Source organism: Cinclus cinclus, chromosome 3 (genome assembly GCF_963662255.1).
Source record: "Cinclus cinclus chromosome 3, bCinCin1.1, whole genome shotgun sequence".
Classification (NCBI taxonomy): Eukaryota; Metazoa; Chordata; class Aves; order Passeriformes; family Cinclidae; genus Cinclus; species Cinclus cinclus.
Genome location: NC_085048.1, coordinates 104,370,800 through 104,392,924, shown reverse-complemented (window position 1 = coordinate 104,392,924; position 22,125 = coordinate 104,370,800). Strand labels below are relative to the sequence as shown.

Genomic DNA, 22,125 nt, shown 5'->3' with positions numbered 1-22,125 from the left:
GTAAGGAGTGCCCACCACCGCTCCACTCTGGACACCACTCCCTGGCACTCCTCTTAGTCCCGCAGGGCTCGGGGCAAGGCAGGGCACAGCCGGGGGCTGTGGGTGTCCGCAGTGGGCACGGTGGCAGCAGCCCAGAGCAGCAGTGACGTTCCGAGGTGGCCACACGTGGCAGTGTCACAGCCCACGCAGCCCTGGGACCCCGCCCGCCCCCGCCGCAGGCTCCGGGGCAGGAAACCGCCCCGGGCGTGGGACGGGACGAGTGCAGCTCCCCTCGAGCCCCGGGAAAAGGGCACGCAGCCCCCACAGCCGCCGCAAGGCAGGCAGAGGAGGGGAGAAGGCAGCAGCCGGCTGAGTCCTGGTCAGGTCCTACGGCCACTTGCTTTCCTTCGGCAAAGGGCTTGGGATGAGCCCTTCGTCTGCACCCTCCAACTCTTTCTCTTTTGCTCTTCATTTACTGGAATAATGCACAGGATCACACGCTTTATAAGAAGTGTGATGAGGTAATTACAAAAATAACAGCCAGGAATTTTTGCTGGTCTTTTTAGGCTGAACAGCTTCTGTCACTAAGCATTACATAATACAGCATACACAGTGTTAGTAAGCCCCCTCTCTCCCACAATCAAGTTTAACAAATTTCAAGATACCTTTTTTCCTCTTTGTTTTTTCCTTATTAAGGCAAAAAGTATCCTGCTACTTTCTTTCACTTTCTACAGGAAAATCGGTTGCTATAGCCAAAATGTAGGTGACTTCACATTAACTGCTTCTTTGCTTGCACCTAACGAGTAAAACCACAGATATTAACGCCTGCAAGAGAATTTCTTGCTCAAAGTTACTAATTGGACAATTTCAATACAAAGCTGCTCCTCGTGGAAGAGGCTGAAATGAGGTACTCATGCTCAAGCTAAGAAAGCACAGAGAAAAGAGCAACGTTTGGACGAAGTCTGATATCAAAGAGCTTCCCTCACTGAGTCCTTATGCAGGAGTAACTTCCTTTTTAATCACTTTAATAGAGAACACCGAGGTTGAGTAAGTTTGAACTTTATTTACAAACAGCTGAATTCTAAGCTGCAGAGTCCTGGGGCAGCATCGAACTTCTGCAGCATCCAGTGAAACTTCAGAACACTGACATTACTCACACTTGACATCGTGTATATCAAGATACATTAAGATAAGATGTGCAATTCACCAATGGATCAAGTCTGAGACACTAGTAACCTGAATTCTTCCTGAATGGTCTTCTCAAAACCCTGACCATTCTTCTTAAAACCCTAAGAGTGAGAGGGAAAAAAAACTATAAAGAGCAATTAGAAGATAACCACAAAGCAAGAACAAAATAAAATTATGTGTGTAAAGGTATATCCATTGGCTAGGTTATTGTAACTTGAGAATAGTTGTATAAGCACATGTGCTGACATAGAGTCTATGGGAAAATCACCCATTAAATAGTCTTGGAACACTCACGTGGAAGAATTTAAAAACATGGGAATATTACAGGACTAGTCTACGACAAAACACTTCCCAATATTAATTTTGCTGTTTATCTTATCACCTACTTCAGCTTTAGTTCCTTCAGATTCATGATGGATTTGTATTTACACAGGTGCTGAAGTTGTATACCTACTGTAACTGGTACACAGAAGTGACAATGTTTGAGTACCACTGTTTTAGAACAGGTCACAAAACGGAGGAAACCATTTTATAAACCCAAGGTGTAGTTCTGTTAAAAGCTATGTAAGTAATAGGGGTACTGTTTCTTATTTTTAACCTAAATCAAAGTCTTTTAGTGGAAGTTTTGGGGGTTTTGGAGGATAGAAGGAAGAACAAGGCCCCCAAGGTCAGTTTCTAAGGGCTAAACTGCACTTGAAACAAACTGGACACCAGAGAAAAGGGGGGGGGGGGGGGGGGGAGGGGAACAAGCAGGTTAGGATAAATACAGCCGTGCTTTCTCCACAGGTTTGGGATACTCAAAGCAGAGGGAATGCTAAAGAGGTAAGACATGACAAGATAGATACCACCTCTTACTTCTTTAAGGTCCTTCAGCCTCCTCACTAAGGTGAATACTTAAGATGTTTAGAGCTCAGATTTGCTCTTTAAGACAAGCAACTCATTAAAAAACAATTCAGGGGTATCTTTGTCCGCACATCAAACTGGGACTTCAGGTGAGTCATGCAGTTTGCAAACTGCACAATGCAGAGGGCATTAAATCAAACCCCAGATCACCAGAGGCAGGAAAGCAAAGCAATGTTCCTGGTCTTCTCAAATTTACTCTAGCATGGCAGTATAGTGATGGACTTGGCAGTGCTAGGTTTACAGCTGGATTCTAATGAAAAGGTTTTTTCTAACCTAAATGATTCTACAACATGATCATTTTGTACAACACTTTTTTCTGGCACTACCTTCCTCCCATCCCTTTAGAGTTGGTTTAGTTGTTTAGATTTTTAAAGCAGATCCCATCTGCATTAAAAAAAAGGAAAAAAGACTAAAGATTTTAAATTTCACTTTGAAGATAATTTTTTACAGTACATACAAAAATACTCTGGAAAAACAACTTACAAGTTCACTTATGAAACCACCAAATGATAAAGAAATTACAATAGAGAAACAGCATAATACTTGTTTCATATACTTGGAGTTTCTCCCCACCCCCCAAAACCCCTAATGCACTTAGCAGTGTTATCAGTTTTCAGAACCAGACTCAAGACTACAACAAGTTTTCATGTAAGCATTTCAAACAGGTTTCACAGTTTATCTGAAACTACTTTTTGCATGCAGCTTGCAGGTGGGCAGTAGTGTCAGGACAGCCTCAGCTGTTGCAATGTTCCAGTGCATCTTCACTGTGTGTTCAGAATTGGGCTTTACTGCCCAGTGACACAAAAAAAAAGAAACCCCTCTCAAGTCTCATGCTGGAGCAGACTTGAGACAAAAAAAGTATCCGATAACATAGCATGGGACATGTCTATCATCTCCATACCTTGGTAGCATCCTCTGCTGCATGTCCTTCAATACTGAAATCATTTATGGCCTCCGTGGGAGGCAGTACCTGTGTAGTGCATGGCTGTGCAAGGCAGTGGAAAGCTGCAAGCCAAGGAATCTGACCACCACTGTGAGAGAAGCACAGGAGTGTGTGTGCCAAATGGGAAAACAATTGGAGATGAGAACAATGCATGCACATGAATTAGGCAAGCACAAAGGAATACAAGCACATTCATACACACTTGAAAACAGAATGTGGTTGCAGCAACTAATTAACCCTCGTGACATGCATTCTGGATCCGAGGCACAGGACAGGTTGGCTGTTTCAGCTGGTGACAACTCAGACTTCTTAAAAACTACTAAAGATAACTGTTACAAGCACATGCAAAGAGTAGTTCAAAAGGAAGCAAGCATCTAACAATAGTATAAAAATCAGACCATGATTTTAACTGGTCAGTTACAGTATGGCCACAGTAACCTTCTACCTGTTAGTAACTAGAACACACATTCAGAATAAAGACTGGTAACAAGTGATTATCCTCTTCACCTGAAGATCAACCACTTACCCATTAAGGGTAAGTTTGATGGATCTTTTAATAATACGAATGCTATTTGTTGGAACAGGAGATGAGGAATCTGGCAGTTCTTTACTGGAAAGCCTCTGTAACACACAAACAGATGCCACAAAAAAAAAAAAAGAAAGAAAGAAATTTTTAATTAATTATTGAATTAATTTTAAATTAATGAATTCAGAAGTAGCAGCAGATAAACACTTTCCTAGAATTACATTCTTAATGTACCAAACCTGTATGACCCAAATCCATTTTTAGGGAAGCCTTTTATTTTTTTTTAAACCACATCACTTGTTTTAATTACCACCATATCCAGAGGAAGAGCATTTTCCCCTCTGCACAATTCTTTTCTTGCATGAACTGAGACAAGTATATCCCTGATGGGGTGGGGGGGGAGGAGTGGAAATTAGCTGTGAGTTGCTCAATAGAACAGTAAAGGAAGACTTCTCTCAGATCCATGGAGCAGGACAACAGATTCTCTACTGTCTGAATCACTTCCAGTCTTACAGCCCTTAATTTTGCAACATTCTACATGACACAGTGCAGTTAAAGCCATCTAGAGACTTCAAAGCTTCCAAGTCTCATCACAGAAATCAGTATACAAGTAGTGATAACACTACAAGAAAACCAAACCAGGACACAGTCATTGTCTGAGGGCATGGAAATGTGGTTTTCCAAGTTCAAACCCTGGAAACTTTGGCTTCACTTTTGTGAAGGTGATTGTTCAATTATTTAATTTCTTGGAAGCACAACAGGCAAAACCCTACTAATCTGCAAGTCACCAAGTGTAATGGTACTTAAATCTTTGTACATGAAATGAGAATACTAGCTCTGCTTTACCTATAAATTCCAAAGCACAATAAATACCTGTGATCTTGATGTGATCACTGGAATCTGCATGGATTTTCCATCAAGGACACCCTAAAAAAGCCAGAAGGGATTTGTTAGGCAGCACTGCCAGGTTCCTGACTGAGAGGCAGCAAGTTCTGGCAGCGAGGATGCCTTAAAATCATACATGCATTAACAACCTCCACCCCATGGTGGGTTTAGGAATCCTGAAGCCCTAAAACCACACAGACAGCGATTCAGGTATTTCAACCTTCACCAAGATCTCATCTTGATTTGAGGGTGTGCCCTCAAGAGTTTATGCCTCAGTAACAAGCACCATGAATAGCAAATCTCTTCATCTTCCCTTTGAGAGGCCAAATGCTTTAGTCTTTATAGCAGTTTTAATTTACATCAATGAATCAAAGTTTTAAAAAGAAAATTCAACATTATTTCAAGTACGGCAAGGAATTAGACACTACCATATCATCTAATAGTAAAAGATAGGTCATACAAGTGTAATATTTGGGGAATGAAGACTGAAATAACCTGAATTAAAAAGTATTTTTGTTTCCATCAGTAAACATGTACAGAATTTGTGATGCAGTCTAATCACTTCAGCTTTTCAGTTAGTTCACTGAGTAAAATCACTTAAAAATTACATTTTTTGTAGCTTTCTTCCTCCCATCTTGAGGGTATCTGCTTTCTGTGAAACTGGAGTCCCACACATTTAGCTGGAGGAACAAAATACACAAACTCAGAATAATTGTTGTGCTAAAATTTTCTTATTTGGGTACAGCTTCCAATCAACAAATTAAATGTATTAGGGGCTATTCTTAAAAGAATATTTATACAAGTCCACCATTACCCCACAGGATTTCAAGCCTCTGAAAAAGCCCTGCTACCCACACCTTGAAATCTGTACTTGTAATATGCAGTACTAGGTAACAGTGTTACAAGATGATTCTTTATAAGTGTCAAAACTCAGGGCTCTTTTCCAGGTTGTTTTTTCGCTTGTGCGTCAAATCAGAAGCGTCAAGCTGTAAGAACAGCTATTTAATGATATTTACACATAGCAATAAAACAAATGAAATATTAATCTGAAAGTTCCACAAACCAATATTTAACAAGGAACTCCACACTATCATTTCAGAAGTTATGACCTATTGGAGTAGGCTGCTGATTTTTAAAGCAGCAAAACTATCAACAGGCACTCAAAAAGCATCTGCCAGAAACAGATTAGCTCATAGTTTTGCAGTCATAAGACTCATATCTTCTTCATTTGGAGATTATTTTTTTCTGAATTAAGAACTGCTTCCAGATGAGACAGTTCATTCAGCAATTCCTCACTGCAGTGACAGCAGTATTTAGACACCTTGGCACCAGATGAGAAGCGGTCATTAAGTGCCAGATCCTGAAAATATGTTGTTTAATAGTTAAATATATTCATTACAATTTCTCCCATCTACATTCTAGTAGAACTAGATATGCTTAAATTTAGATTCCCAAATCCTTTAGGGATGTATAAATGCATTCATTTTCTGTTATTTCATTTGTTCTACACAAGTAATTAATACTACTTCAAACCCTCCTTGCCTTTTCTCCATCTATGGCTTTTTGGGGGCATTCTCCCAACGTAGGTGGACGAGATACTTTTGAGGTTGGTGAATAATGTTGCTTAGGTGAAGCACTCTTAGGATCTGCGATTAGAGTCCCACTTAATTTATGTTGTCGTTGCACAAAACACGTTCTGAGTTGACAAACGGTGTTATATCCTGGAATGGTGCAACCAATTGGAGGTCCCGATGTTCTTAGTGCAACTGTAGCCTCCATTTCTGTAGGAGACAACTGGCTTTTAGAATTTGGCCACAAAATAAAAAACTACATTCCACCTACCACTTCAAATACATACTTGGATCAGTCACAGGAATGCAAAGTTCCTTAGACGTTGATGGCTCAGCTACACTGTTGGCACCACTACAACTCTGACATTCAACATTTCTATAAAAGTCAAACACTAGAGTTATAAAATGCTAGTTTGTAAGATACTGCATATGTCATTTCCAGAAAGTGCATGCAAGACAAACAAGACCTCCTTAGCTCGTTGTCAGAGCTCTATTAAACAACACAGCCTCCCAGGCAATGTAGCACCAGACCATCATTTTGCTGAACCTCAGACTGCAGATTTAAACTCAAGCATTTTCTTTACTAAGTTTTTATGTGCTGATATATTTTCCCAGATTAGTCTATGCAGCACATTGTGCTGCTTTGAACCATTGTTCCATTTTACCCAGATGTGCACACGTTTTTGTTTTTTGTGTGATTCCTACGGTACCAAACAGTCTGAACAGAGCAAGTATTACACATTGGGTAGGAATGGGCAATTACTCTCAAGATTACGTATTCTTCCTGTGCTCAGGGAGTTGTTTAGGGATAAATAAGACTTCCCAGGAAGTGACAGACACTTTTACTGCCTGAGTTCTCATACCACTCCACTAAGTCAGCAGCAGCTCAGGTGTTTCTGAGACCAAAATCATTATGCCACTAGAACTTAATCTCCTTGGCATCAACAGTACTTTTTCTTAGAAGGAACAGTTACTTGCACATAATATACCCCAGCTTCAAGTTACACGCTAGCCTGTAAGTATTCAAGACTAAATTTCCCTGGTGTCAAGTTCTTCATTCCTATGTGCTCATGGGTATTATTTAGGTTTTTTCAAGGATTCTTTAACTTGGTCTCCTACCATGTGCCCAATGGAGATTCCAGCTTTGTTCCCGATGCTCTTAGAGCCCTCCACATGCTTCTGATCCACATAGATCCAAACAAGAAATCCTAGACTCATTTATGTTGTGAGTCAGTTAAAAGCAGCTTCTCCACAGTTCCAAGGTTACGGCACTAACCTTTCTGTCTCTGATGCAGAGATGTCCAACTTAGATATCTTATTTAACGAAGAGGAATTAGAGGGTGCTCTGGAATCTCTGTCTTTGTAACCATCCGAACAGCTTTCACCTAAAGAAGACCTTTTGCACTGAAGTCCACTATTATTTTGACTAATATCATACACCCTTTGCTGAAACGACAGTTAAAAAATAAAGTCCTCAAGTAATTATTAAAGCTTTTATTAAAAATTACCAGAAGCACTGAATTTTTATTATACCTTCTTTCTTTTCTGTAAGGTTCCTGCTGGCAAAAAATAATGGAGTTGTTTTCTCTTCACATAAGTTGCCTCAATCTTCATACCTTCCTTTAGGATGTTGAGGGCACTGGCCTGCCTGTAAACTGACATCAAACACAGCGTTGTAGCTTAGCGGGAATGTTCGCATTAGTGCTTGTCAAAGTTACATATGGTTTCTTTAGAAACGTGTCTGCCCAGCCCAAATGAAGAGCTCCCAGCTTAAGTTAACACAAAATGCTGCCCAAGCTCCCCCAGTCATCACAAGAAGATGAATGTGACCTGTGATGCCCATTTCACATTAGCTACAGACCAGACACAACAGCTATTTGAGTAAAAATATGCATTTATAAATTCCATCTGTCCAAGGAAGCCAGATTGGATTTAGGGACAGCTGATTTAACAGACTCGCTACAATTTAAACAGATTTTTCTCAACTGCCTGCAAACAGCCTTTTATTCAACTGACAAATGCTATAGCAGCACAACAGATATTAGAGTTAAGTCACATTAAGGTAAGCATATCTAACTGGCCTATCATGAGGCATAACTGGAAAGTCAGCTTACTGACATACCAAGTGGGAATCAAAGCAAGGATATGCAACTCAAAGGTTTTCTACAGGAGACCAGAAGTGAAATAAAAGCACAGACACGAGCACATACACACCAATATGGTCAATTTCTTCAAATTAAATTCAGTAAGTTTGTACGTAAAAGGGAAATAAAGTTCACTGAAGAAAAGCCCTCCAAATTGAGCCTTCTATTCTTGAGCTCATCAGCTTGAAATTAATCTTTGCTCTCTAAAATTATTCTCTCAAAGTCAAGGCACATGGTAACAGCTCTCTAGCACAGAGCTACTGGTCAACCCCACATGTGCCAAAGGATTTCCCACCTCTCAAAGAGCAGCTTTTCTGTTCAAATCTCCCTGGTTTCACACCCTACATCCAGCACATACCATTGGCTGTGCTTCACTGAAGTAAGAGCACACAGCTATACTAAGTGTTTGTGCACAGAGAATCTACCATTAGTTCTGGCCTTTTAGCAGCAAGTAGATCTCATTAACATATTTCACATTTGCCATTGAAATGTGGTGCCTCTGGATGTAAAGTACAAGTACAGAGAACAGTGCACGTCTGAGGAAATCACCCCTCCTAGCTTGTAACTCAGACAAGAGTTCTTGATGCATTTTTCTGTGCTTTTCTCATACCCCAAACATGAGCTTGGTTTTGCTGCTTTCACTCATGTTGCCTGAGCAAAACAACACAGAACTCAGGTTGGTACTATGGATCAACTCCAAAAACATTTAGAAGATTTCACTGCTTAGAACTCTTTGTCCAAACACACTTGCCACTCAAAAATAGCCTGATTTCCTTATTATTCTAGCATTATCTAACAACAACTGCAACATTCATTTATTTCTACATCTATCAAAAATAGTAACAGACTATGAATGTGAAAATTTACATGCAAGACTGCATGTAATTACAATGTGACAATACAGCAACTTCCACAGTTCTGGGATCATATTATACTCAAACTGCCTTGTAAAAATACCATCAACGACTCATTTCAGAGCTTGACAGTCACTTCCCACTTCCAAAATTCCCCTACAACAAATGCAGTTTTGTGAGGATTGTTATTTCACATATGGTACACAGTGTATGACTGTAACACAGTTTTGTTTCAAGATGGCCTTACTTTGACAAAGTGTCAACACAACGTGTTTTTCAAGCTAATCTTTTATATGTTGCTATCTAGAGGGATATCTAATAACAGCAGGAAGTACAATTCACTTTGGAAGCAACTTCCACTGAAATAAAAAGAATCACACTCTACAAGTCTAGAGGAAACACAGAGCCTTACCTGTATCTGTGAATGACTGTATCCCATGCGTTAGATCGACGTTAGTCTTTACTGCACTTTCTGCTTTCTTAAATACAAGCCCAAGAAACCACATCGACACATATCCACTCCTAAAAAAAGACAGATTCACAAACCTGAGTTGGGCACAGGAAGAAGTCATTTGGGTTCTGGTATACTTTTAGTGGTTCAGTTTAGAGCCAGCCCAGACTTAATTTCTCAGAGCACTTCTCCCTGAACTGCTCTCTTCTTTAAAAAGATGTTACATGCTCAGGACCCAGTACTCAGAAATGTACTGAACCTCTCTCACCAATGAGCTGAGGAGAATGAAGATATACATTGGCCAAAGTATATTTCAGAAAACAGACAAAACTCACTGTTTATAGAGAACTTCATTGCCAGGGAAAGACTGTGGCTGCACGTGTGCAATAGTTATAAATTCATTCCTCTCCAAGTTTCCAACCAGCACACGGATTTTAGACTCGACGAGGCCAATCCTAATAAAAGAAGAGGTATTTTATAATTTTAAACTTATTTTATTGATTTTAAATTGTATCCAGCTCATGAGTTAGGTGCCTTTTTGTAATACTGTGTTAACCAATCAATAAGGATCAAGTTCCACACAGCTGAGCAGACACTAGATCTTTATATCACATACACACACACTGTAATTTGAGATGTTTCCAGTGACATTTGTGTTTTGCTTGTAAGGAAAGAGACAAGTAAGTTTTACATGTACTCTGAACAGTTCAGATACAGCACTTCCACCCATAACCAATGATGAAAATAACAAGGAGCAGATCCCAGCACCTCAGGGGTGCAGCAAAATCCCTTTCTGCCACAAGGCTCAAGGAGAACAGCGGTTTTGAAAAGGCTCAAGCACAACTGTTCAGTTACACCCAAGTAAAGATGCAATTCTTCCTGCATATTGATCAGGGAAAACGTAAAAACAGTTATTTTAATAAACAAATTATCTACTCAACAGTCCCATCAGAAACTTCCTTAAGAAATTAATCATGACCACATGGGCTTTAATTTCAATAGAGCACTGGCATTTAATCCTTCTGCGTAAAACTCAGTTAACTTAAAAAGCAGTCAGAAATCTGTATGTTATTCAAAAACATCTTATGTTGATGAATAACAGACACTATCTATTTCCAAATCCACTCAAAAATCGGTGGACTAACTTTCTTATAATAATTTGAAGTTTATCTTCTGCTTATCCTTTTACCATGCTGCAAAACTGGAAAATTTACCTCCATTTCTTTCACTGAAACAACATCAACTCTTACCACAGCCAGAATTTCCCGTTTTTATTGTGAGGTACAACAAGCTTTGTTCACTCAAGAATATTTCACCTTAAAAATAATTTGGCCCTCTGCCCATACACCTTGTTGTACTCAACTGTGACTGATACCAAGCTGTAGCTGGTAAGATTTTTAGGTGAATATATTAGAAAGTTCAGATAAAAGGTATTACACCTATTAAAACAATTTTTAAACATTAAGCTATTAATGATTAAACTAAAATAGCTAATCTCTATTTTACAGATGGCACAAGAATTGTTTGACTTAAAGCACGAGCCAAACTTTGAAATAAAAGTAAGGAAGGTGCCTTCAGAATGGGTGTCTGTTACAGAGAAGTGTTTTGCTTCCTTGAGCAAAGCAAGCAAAGTACTAATTCCTTAACAAAGAAACCCACTGCAAAGTCAATAAACATACATTAACAATGCCTTAATTCCCCATCATTTTCCCTTGTTTCAATATCCACAGTGACTTAGAACATTCACATAGGTTAAAGAAGGAAGTACTGGCAAATCTCTCTTCACTGAAGAAAAGTAGGTCTGGAATAGGCTGGTGTAATCCACTGTAGAACAGTGCAATCTAGCCCTTAAATATTACAGTAAAACTCTTTGTGAAAACAAGTCTAAAGCTCTAGAACAGTGGTCTTCAAAGCAGGGAGGGAAGAGGGTGTATTCCATGCCTAGTTGCATAATTACAGACTTTATTTGTTAATAAAATTCACAAAAATATGGTGCAACATTGAATTGAGTTTTAGTTTTACACTGGACCTACATTTAAAGCAGCACTTACCAGTTTAAGTGATGCTCTTCTGTAAAGGCACTGGCAGTCAGCACGATGTAATGTCTAGAAGAAGAAAGGAAAATGAGTACAGTAGCTCACGATTTTATTCTACATTCTAAATATCAGATTTTTATTGGTTTTTTGGTAGGAAAAATGGTGTGAATGGCATAAGACAGCTTTTCCTATATTCCCTAAGCTTATACACAGCAAAATTTGTATGACTACTTCCAGTTTCTTTAGAAAAGCCCTAAACTGAAATGCATCAATACAATTTTCTGTTCAGACCCCAAGTTAAAACTCATTATGCTAATCACTAAGTAAATAATTTCAAGTTCAGACAAAGATTTCATACATACTTGTACTTCTGAAAGAAGTTCAGTGGTTCAAAGAGCTTTGACCAGTCTGATTTTCCTTTGAGAATCTCATCTGTAACTTCAAGACCTACAAATATGGTTGAAAATATTATCACTTTTTTGTAATGATTACCATGACAAACTTCAGAAGACTGCAACAGTAATTGACAGAACAAGAAAAAAAAACAGGAATTCCCCTGACACAATGAAGTTACTACAACAGCTTACTGGAAAACTAGTCCCTTTTAGCCTGCAATAGGCATATTTCCCAGAGAAATCTTATACCTAGAACAACACCTCACTGAACAAAACTAATTCAGATGACATGGTTTCATAGAGCAAGAATGACACTGTTTAATAAGCACAGAATGTACTTTACCACGTTGGAACTCCTCTACCATGACTGCTCGTGTTGACATAGACACATTGTATGTGGAGTTCTGCTGTGGATAGGCCGGGGTGATGATGGGCATCACGTGGTACCGGTCTGATGGGTTCACCTACGAGGTCACAACAGCTTTGTTTAGCACCAGCTTAGGTCAGAACAAAGTTTTAATGCTTTTGACTTCAATGGCTACCTACCCTAGGGTCCCAAACTGGTAAATTAAGAAAGCTCTCTTCAAGTCGTTTCAGCAATACCGGCTTTGGCCAATCCCTATAGAAGGAAAAACAGTCAAGTGTCCATTTTAAGCTCTGCTCTGCAATTCAGGGCTGCACAGAAAGTTGCCAACGTAAATCTTGATACAAACAACAAGTGTTACATCTTTATGCAAATTAAAATAAACAGCTTTTACCATTTTGAAAAAATCAAGAAGAACTTGTTAACGAGAGTAGAGGCCAAAGCATTTGGGTAGAGTTGGCATATTCTTGCCACCAGCATTGCCCAGGAGACTCCACCAAGAAAACCCATGATGTTGGAGTAAACACCACGTCCTAGAATAGATACGAAGCAGTTAGTCTGTGATCTTTCAAATTTGTACCACCAGCTGCACAGTCTATAGAATACTTAATACATTTCTACCTCAATGTAATTTATTTTTACAGTGCAGTGAGGCCAAGTTGCTGGTCCTTACAGTGATGAAAAAAAGAAACGGTACAACACCTCATCCCAAAATATTGCTACTGTGAATCTTGCTTGTGCTGCTACATCTACTGCTTCACTTCAATTCCCCTTAAGAGAAAGATTCTGTGATTCTTCTAGTACTTGCTCTAGCCACATGGGCAAATGGGAGACTTTCTTATTCCTTTTACACTTAATTGGGAGTTTTTATCTTTTGTATTCAGATTCCTGATAAGCAATGCAGTAGTGTCTCATAAGCACTCCCCTCTTCTCTGAATTCTACCTTCACTGAAAAAACAAATGGAATTTACCACATGGACAGACCATGAACCTAAACTGAAAGGGTTTGAATATAAGAACTGTCATTTAAATAGCAATCCAAAGCTGAGGTACGTCCAGTAGTAAGCATAAGGTGCCTCTGAAAAGTTTAAAGAGCACAAGCCATCCCATCACTCACGTTTTGCCCACAGTTTAACTGCACGGAGAGTGAGCCGGAAGTTCTCCAGATTGGGCACCAGGCGCAATATTTCATCTGTAACCCTGCTGCCTGCAAGACAAAAGGTGAAGCACAGGAGTTCCCAGTAACAGCTACAAGCCAGGTGTTCCTACACAGGATCAACAGCTTACAGTTCAAGTCTAGGAAAACAGGTTTGCATTATTTTCTTTGTATTAAATTATACATCACACATAACATTCAACATCCCTTTAGGTAACCGGTGCACTCAACAGCTTTTTCACAGTTTAGACTACAACTAACAACTTTTATTTAAATGTTTTGGCCATGAACTACAACACAAGAAACTCCACCTCAGCATGAAGAAGAGCCTTATATCACAGGGTGGGAGAGCACTGGAAGGTTGCCATGGGAGGTCATGAAATGTCCCTGCCTAGAGGGATTCAGTACCCACCTGGACACATTCCAGGGTCAGCTGCCACAGGTGACCATGCCTTAGCTGGGGGGTTGGACTGGATGATCTCCAGAGGTCCCTTCCAATCCTAAACATTCTGTGATTACAGAAGCTAGGTTTCTTTTGTCAGCAAGCAACCATTAAACCAATTGGTGCTAAACATGAGCAAGTCAGACTTGAGGTATTTTAATTACTTTTTTTTTATGAACTACCTTAGTTTATCATTCATACGTTCTTATCAAGTGCCCTACTTAGTCATCTGAATTTCTGGGGCAAACTGGAGCATTGCTCACAGACCAATCAAACAAACATGACACACAAGTCTGTGTAAACACATAGCTCCTTGAAACATCTAAATTTAGGCGTACTGGCCGCCTTCTCAGAACTCAAGTACACCGGAGATCAGTTTCTGCATCTTGTACAGAAATGTGGGTTGTGTAATGTGCATTCCATGTCAATCTAAATGTCTTCATAAAGGTGTGCAGAACATGCTCACCATTTAAACTCCGTATGCATCTTATATCCAGGCTTTTGAGGCACGAGTCATCCCTGAGATCGAGATCATCAGAAACTGTTGGCAAAGACAGCTTTGCAAACACAAGATCAATCTTCAAGAGAAAAAAAGTTTCAAATATGATTTACAATGCAGCACTGTTTGCAAACAGGACACTAGTGAGGGACACTTGGTCATTCATGTGGTTAGCATTTGTATTTGGAATTACGTGACCACAGATAAACATTTATTTGCCAGAAAACAATTGCTTTGAGTTCTAAGTTTCTGTTTGTTAACAAAACCACCTCATTTTTGTTTTAAGCTAGGGAAAATAAGTGTTTTTTTGAAAGTTCGAAGGATTACTCTAAATTTGGAATTCCTATTAAAGGGAAATTTTAAATTAACCATAAAATTCAGACAAATTCAAATCACCTCAACAAACAAGAAAGCATATGGTTTTTAGTATAACCTGAGGCAAATTATTCTGTGAATGTACCAGATAAAGGCCACAAAGAGGTCACTGAATAAGTGTCTTCATGATAGTAATACCAAGCAGTAACTTGCTTAGGTATTACAGCAAGTGGGTATTTATTCTCTACATGAAATGCATTCCGGATGGAAGGATTCCTGTAGCTGACAAATTGAGGCAGGAGACCAAGGAGCAATTTCACTTTTCGTTTTCCAAGTTGTCTCACAGGGACTTCATTTTTCATTTGCAACAGAACATCAGGTGATTTGTGCAGGGAACCATAACAGAAACATCCTCTGCAGAAAGGGAGCTCTTGTCAGAGCTCAGGGGAGTTGCAAGGACACTGCCTCTACTCCCACTCTGCACATCCTTGGGAGATAATTGCTACCCAAGCAGGCTACCCTGGTTTGCAGCAGGCATTTAAAAAAAGAGGTCCCTCATGTTCCCATGCTCGCCAGGCTAGCTAGGGGCTTATTTTCCTACAAAGTCCCATTTTACTTCTTCTGGGATAGATTGCAGTCAGGCTGTTCAATTGCAGTTTCCTAAATATGCTGCAATGTATCAATAACTTCATAAAACAGCAGGACCTCATGTTATCCTACTACAAAGTGAGGAGGGAGGAGAGGGAGGAGAGGGAGGAGAGGGAGGAGAGGGAGGAGAGGGAGGAGAGGGAGGAGAGGGAGGAGAGGGAGGAGAGGGAGGAGAGGGAGGAGAGGGAGGAGAGGGAGGAGAGGGAGGAGAGGGAGGAGAGGGAGGAGAGGGAGGAGAGGGAGGAGAGGGAGGAGAGGGAGGAGAGGGAGGAGAGGGAGGAGAGGGAGGAGAGGGAGGAGAGGGAGGAGAGGGAGGAGAGGGAGGAGAGGGAGGAGAGGGAGGAGAGGGAGGAGAGGGAGGAGAGGGAGGAGAGGGAGGAGAGGGAGGAGAGGGAGGAGAGGGAGGAGAGGGAGGAGAGGGAGGAGAGGGAGGAGAGGGAGGAGAGTTCTTACCTCAATGCCCTCAAACTCAAATTTGATAACTGGTACATATGCATCCTCAATGGCCTGTGAAGGAGAGGATATCTGTAATAAGATATCCTTTTGCTACTTCAATGTTTTTTCTATACTATGATAAAATACAGAATTTACACTGAACTAATCAGTACAAAGACTGAGTTCCTTCCAAACAAAAAATGCTAATAACTCTCAGGCAGGATAGCACTATTATGGTAACAATACTAGATTTTATTAAATGATCTATTTTTGGGAAAGAGATTCAGAGGCTGATGGTGTATTGCAACAAACTGTCAGTATCAGCAGCTGTGAGCCCTTACTACATGGTGAAAACACAGCTTCCAGGGACAACCTTGCTTTCTGATGCAGCTGACTCATTCCCAAAACACAGGGAGGGGAGAACGACCACAAAAACTCTTATGTGATGTAGTCACTGGGGAAAGGAGCCAAGAGCAGGACAGCAGCACTTTCATGCTGCGTAAACCAGTATTAGAGAGTACTCAAAACTGACTTAATTTCTGCTTATAAGATATTCACTACCAATGCAAATCTTTAACATTAATATTCTTATTGTAGAATTTATACAATCTGTCAAGCAGAGAGTTTACTCACTCTTAGATTTTTTACTTCCCCTAGATTCTTCAGTTTTTCAAAGAACGACTGAAAAAAATCTGATCTTTCCACATGACTGGGAGCAACACAAAGGGCATCTATGTCCGAACCTGCAAAGAGATTCCATTTCTCCTCTTACTGATGGAAGTCACTTCTCAACATCAGAAATATAACCAGGCATTGAAAGTACTACCTTTGGTGTGTACTCCGAGTCTGTAGGAACCAAATGTAAATATCTTGCCACCAACTTGTTCTGTTATTGAAGGGGGAAGGTTCTGTTGGTAGAAGAGAAAGTTTAAGATGCACATTTATCCTCTGTGCAAGTTTAACTTACTTGTAAGTTATTTAGAAAAACTGAAACAGCATGCATAAACAATGTCTTTGCACTCCCTTGCATTTTAGTTTACTAGGTTTTGATTCTGTATTGCTGAAATACATTGAGCTTGCAACTCCAAAAAATGGTTATAGGAGATGTAGCAGTACTTTTATTAATTCATACAAATTAAGACCTATTATTAGGCCTCCCTGCAGCAGAGGCCCATAAATTAACACAACCTAACAGCCATTCAAAGGGCATGTCTAGAATCATAATTTCAAACTAGACTAAGTGCTGTAGGCTGTTTGGGGCAAGATTAGTGCCAATTTTACCAAAGCCTTGTTTTGGCTTTGTTAACAGCTACAAGTCAACTGATTGAACCAATACAGGAATTTATTCAGTTCCCCAAAGACTCTGAGATCTTGAAATATCATTTATAACTTATTTCAGTGGCAGTTACTAGAGCTCCACCTGATATTTAAGAAGTTAAAAGTTGAACTTTAGCATAGCCTTTAAATCAAAAGGCTTCAGCTGTTTTGACAAAAAAAATTCTTACCTTGCTTTCAGCAAGTTCTGAAATCCATTCTCTGACAAAGTTATTCAGTTTACCAAGAACAGTTGTCCTGTAAAGAAAACTCCTGCTAAGTTTGCTTAAAAAAACAAAACAAAACAAAAAAAAAAAAAAAAAAAAACACAAACAAACAAAAACCCCCCCAAGAGGTTAACAAATTTTAAGTCTTGCTATACCTGTGATACAGTTCTTCCTGATCCTCAAACACCCCAAATGGCTTCATTGCTTCAATAAGTTTCTGAGTATGAATGTGGTCTTTATCACTGGGAGGAGCCAAGCTAATTGGAGAGGTAAGTCCATAGTGCCCTTGAGGCTGGTTCTGCTGCCTGGATGTACTGGGAATGAAATTAAAGGAATAAGTACATCAAAGAAGAAAGTCTTATTGCAAAACACCCTTTTGCTTACACTTGACAAATCCATTTCTGTCCTTTTACCCAATGGTGACAGAAAGGAGAAAAAAATCTTGCTTATCATTCTTAGATTACTTGACCTTACTTAGAAGTCACAACTACTTTAAAACATTAAAAAAAAGGCATTTATTTGTGTAAGAAACAATCCAAGATGCTGCCATCTTAACACAATTTATTTGTATTGCTCCAGCCCACCAGAACTAATCACTGGGAAATGAAAAGGTTTGAAACCCACCAAGGACAACCCTATAGACAGCAGGACTTTTGGTCACATTTTGGTTTCAATTTAAGGATACCCCCAACAGTCTCCTGCTAACACCAAACACGACAATTAAACTTCTCTTAATTAAATGTTTTTGTTAGGTTTCTACTTATTCAAGAAGGGCATTATAGCTGATTGTAAAGGCATATAGGTTTGTTAAACAGAGTTGATGCAATAGATTTGGTGCATTACTATATAAACCCCTTGCTTTAGAAAGGGGGAAATGGAGAAAAAGCACCTTATTTTGCAACCAGGAGAGAGAAAGGAGTGGATGGGATAGGACATAAAAACGGTACTTTATGCATCAAAGATCTCTACAGAAACACCAGCAGCAAAAGGGGGAGACACCCCAAAAGGTCTCATTATGCTCATGAGGGTCCAGACCCTAAGGCTCAAAGGATTAATTATGCCATTATTTAAGCTGGATATTTTTCTCCTTCCCATATGTACAGCTTCAAAGATCAGTTGGTTAGGGAAAAGGTATTTATACCTGTTTAAGGTTCCTGACCCCATTCTGGCTGGAACATTAGAAAATGCTCAAAGGCCAGCTTCACCACTTGATTTTTAAAAAGACAGGTTACTACACAGCTCCTTACTTCTAATTGTTGCCTTTACTCCTTCTCTAAGAAATTTCCCCTCTCTTTAAGTATCTTCATGCAACTATACACAGAGCTTGTAGTCACCTAGGGATTTTTTTCCCCCTTTCCTCTCTCCAAGCCTGTTTTTCAAATTTTCTTCTCTGTGCTTTCCAAAAAGCTGGAGGGGCAGGTATTAGGACTGTAGTGCTATCAACTGGTGTCCCCAGTCACAAGAGCTGCTTACTTATAAGCCTAACTAGGCCTTGACCTAATTTACCTTGTTTATAGACATTGACAATTTCCACTTCATAAATAAAAATATTCCTAATTAATATTTTCCTTCCTTTGGTATCATTTTCATAACAAATACAGGAAGAAAGCCTGTACTTAATTGCTGTGCATTACAACTAAATTAAAACACCCACAGCAGCAACTGCTTCCATGTTTGATGCATTGCTTGCATTGTACGACTTGCACTTCATAAAGTTTGCACAAAACAAGAACAGGACTTAGACTACACCAGCATCTAAGACCTTTCCAAGGTACAAAAAGGCACCACCTGCCTTTCATTGCCTCATTCTGCCTACAGATAATACAACTGAAGCTTGACGTAAAGCACAATATCAATTAGATAAACCTAATGTCATCAGCATCAAATAAGTTTATTATTAATAAGAAAAATCCTCTGATTGACAGTAGATACATTTCAGCTGCTTACATGTGTTACTGATTGTTTGACCTCACAACTTAGGAGGTGAGGGAAACAGCACCCAGAAAGTTTCACTGAGTTAACCTCCATAGAATTTGTCGCCCTTTTGGAATAAAAAATAAATTAACTCTTGCTTTGCTCTCTCAGGCATATAAGTGCTTAATTAAGGGATCTTATGGATCCTAAGACACATGGCACACTATTTATTTACCCATCAGCCTTTTGTTTAAACAAAGAATCCTGTTGCAGTTTAATATTTTGCCAAATCTTGTTTTACAACCTGTGCACCAGAGCAAAATCCTCCAATGTGCATCCATTCTGCTAAAGGACGCTTTTACCCAAAAAGCCACCCTAAACTGATTTATTCCACGTTTAGCCCCTTATTTATAGCTTCCCAAAGCCTCAAGGCGTGTCTCCCCCCCACACACCAAGGGCGGAGGGCTAAGCTCACACTATGTGGCTCAGGGTGCTGCCTTCACCCATCGGTTGCGCGGTAGAACCCCTGAGCCACCAAAACCAACAGCAGAAACCAGGAAAAAAAAAACAAGGAACGAGTTAAAAAAAAAACCCCACCACCTGGGACCTTCAAGGAAGGGAGCCCAACTCCACCCTTCACCGCTGCCACACCAGCTCATGCTGCGCGGAGCCCGCCGGCAGCCGCTGCCAGGTCGAGCCTCCCTGCCCCTGTCCCCGGCCCGAGGCTCAGGCAGAGTCACTCCTCGGCAGGGCTCCGCAGTTCGCGCAGCCCCAGACCAAGGCGCAGCCCCGTTACCGCCGTTCCTCGCCCGCCATTGCCGTTGCTTGGCGACGGCGTCGCCACCACACGCGGTGAGACTCGGGCGAGGGCAGTCCCGCCACCCGCACTTCCACCATTTATTTCAACCGAGAATCCCTCTTCCCCTCGGGCGAGGGCAGCGCTCGGCCCCACGCGGGCCCGCCGGGGCCCCTGGCGGGGCGGCTCCGGCGCAACCCTCCCCACCCCGGCGCCGTCCCCTCAGGGCAGGGCGGGAAGGCGCCGCCGCCTCACCCGCGCGTCTCCTTCATGGCGCGCGAGCACAGCCCGCGCCGCCGCCCGCGCTTCCCGCCCTTCTGCACCGCCGCCCCCTTCCCGGCGGCCCCCGCGCCGCGCGCACGGCGCCCCCCGGCGGCCGCGGCGCGGCGTTTTCCCCTCACGGCGCCCCCCGCCATCTCATCAACGTCGCTGACTTTACGGGGAGGGTGTTCCTTCCCCGATGTGGCCGATGTTCCTTTCCGGAGGAGAATATTCCTTCCCCGTGGCGCTGATAGACCCGCCGAGGCTGGGGTAGTCCCCGGCCCACCTGCCCACCCCTCTGTCCCGCAGGACGCTCCCGCTCCTGATACCCCCTTGCAGAGAGGAGGGGTAAGAAAGGACGGGAATCGCTCTGGAATTAGGCTCCTGACAGCCTCCTGACATTCGCTTCCAGAGAAGACGGGTGAAAAAAATCCCCAGGAATCGCTCTTGTATTAGTTTATTCTCATCCAGTAAGTGCACGCCCATCATCCTTTGACTACAGCTGGTATCGGGAGGATTTAACTCGCATGGCTAATGCCAGCAAATAGCTTTGAGTACCCACCAAAACGTCAGTACCCCATATATTTATCACAGAAACACGGGATGGTTTGGGTTGGAAGGGACCTTGAAATCCGTCCAGTCCCACGCTCTGCCATGGGCAGGGACACTTCCATTATCCCAGGTTGCTCCACGTCCCATCCAGCTTGGCCTTGGACACTTTCAGGGATAGGGCAGCCACAGCTTCTCCTGTCCCAGTGCCTTGCCACCCTGACTGTGAAGATTTCTCCCCTAATGTTTAATCAAAACCTACCCTCTTTCAGTTGGGACCCATTCCCCTCCTGTCACTACAGTCTCTTTGAAGTAGTCTTGCCTTATCTTTCCTCCATGTTCCGTTCAGGCCACAATTACCATCATTTGGGGCCAACACAGTCTGTTACAAACTAAGTATTTAATCAGCTAAACTACCCTGAGAATATGGAGTTTAGATGATAATTCCCCACTCACATTCAAGTCTGCAAAATGTTTAAAAAATCAATGGTGTAATGGTTCTATAAAGTTGAATAATTCTTTGTACAAACTTCTGCTTCCGGCTGCCCTAATATCTTGTCACATCACAGCCTTTCTTTGAGATTAGCACATGGTTTCTGTACTTTTCTAAGTTGTCTGTAACATCTTTTTTCAGGTAAAATACATATTATCTTGCAAGAGACTTTGAAGAAACACAAACTTAACTTTTGTCCTGAAATTGTAATAAATTAACAAAACAAATGTACCTTTAGCAGGATAGTCTTAGCTGCCCTACTCAAATAACTTAATGAGGGAGTTGAAAATTTTTTTATCTATTGAACAATTGCATGGTAGTGTTTGTGCTAATATTTCAGTCTTTGATATGATTGATGCTTCTGCAAAGAGTTATATTGATAAAAAAATATCAAGCAAATTTATTGAGAGCTTTTGTTAAACCTCTAGCCAAGCACTTTTTATTCTCAGAAATTTATTAGGATTTTCTTTAATGTTTTATGGTCCTGGCAACAATACTGTGATCCTACAATTAGGAAAATTTGTATATTGCTTTTTTTTTTCCTTTTCTTTCAGGTCCACACCAGCTATTTAGTGTGAGGAAAACACCTGCCTTTATTTTTCCTGAGTTTACAAGCCAAATTACCCAAGTTTAATTTTTTAAAACCTATTTCTGCTGCATGCTTTAGTACCTCAATTGGAGCTGCATTTGCCCACAGATGTGATGGGAGGTTTTTGAAGAAGTGATACTTTACTTTAAATTACTTGGAACATTTAGAGAAAAATTAACAGCTTATCAAGCACAAAAGTTTTTCTTCAGGTGCAGCTCTAATGTTAAATGGAAGTGAAGACTAATCAA

The 22,125-nt window shown here is 40.9% G+C and overlaps 1 protein-coding gene across 1 annotated transcript; it reads right to left on the bottom strand.

Annotated features, from left to right (window-relative positions):
* Positions 1–1,207: 1,207 nt before the first annotated feature.
* Positions 1,208–20,230, bottom strand: PAPOLG (poly(A) polymerase gamma). Its single transcript, XM_062489424.1, has 23 exons — positions 19,790–20,230; positions 17,431–17,589; positions 17,240–17,306; positions 16,561–16,642; positions 16,368–16,477; positions 15,753–15,806; positions 14,304–14,415; positions 13,357–13,446; positions 12,634–12,772; positions 12,422–12,494; positions 12,219–12,339; positions 11,843–11,927; positions 11,496–11,549; positions 9,780–9,899; positions 9,406–9,515; positions 7,529–7,650; positions 7,272–7,441; positions 6,283–6,371; positions 5,967–6,205; positions 5,033–5,104; positions 4,413–4,466; positions 3,540–3,634; positions 1,208–1,268 (listed from the first exon to the last, which is right to left on the bottom strand). The coding sequence occupies exons 1-23, from the start codon at positions 19,846–19,848 to the stop codon at positions 1,208–1,210; spliced, it is 2,337 nt and encodes a 778-aa protein (XP_062345408.1). The 5' UTR covers positions 19,849–20,230.
* Between the last annotated feature and the right edge of the window lie 1,895 nt (positions 20,231–22,125).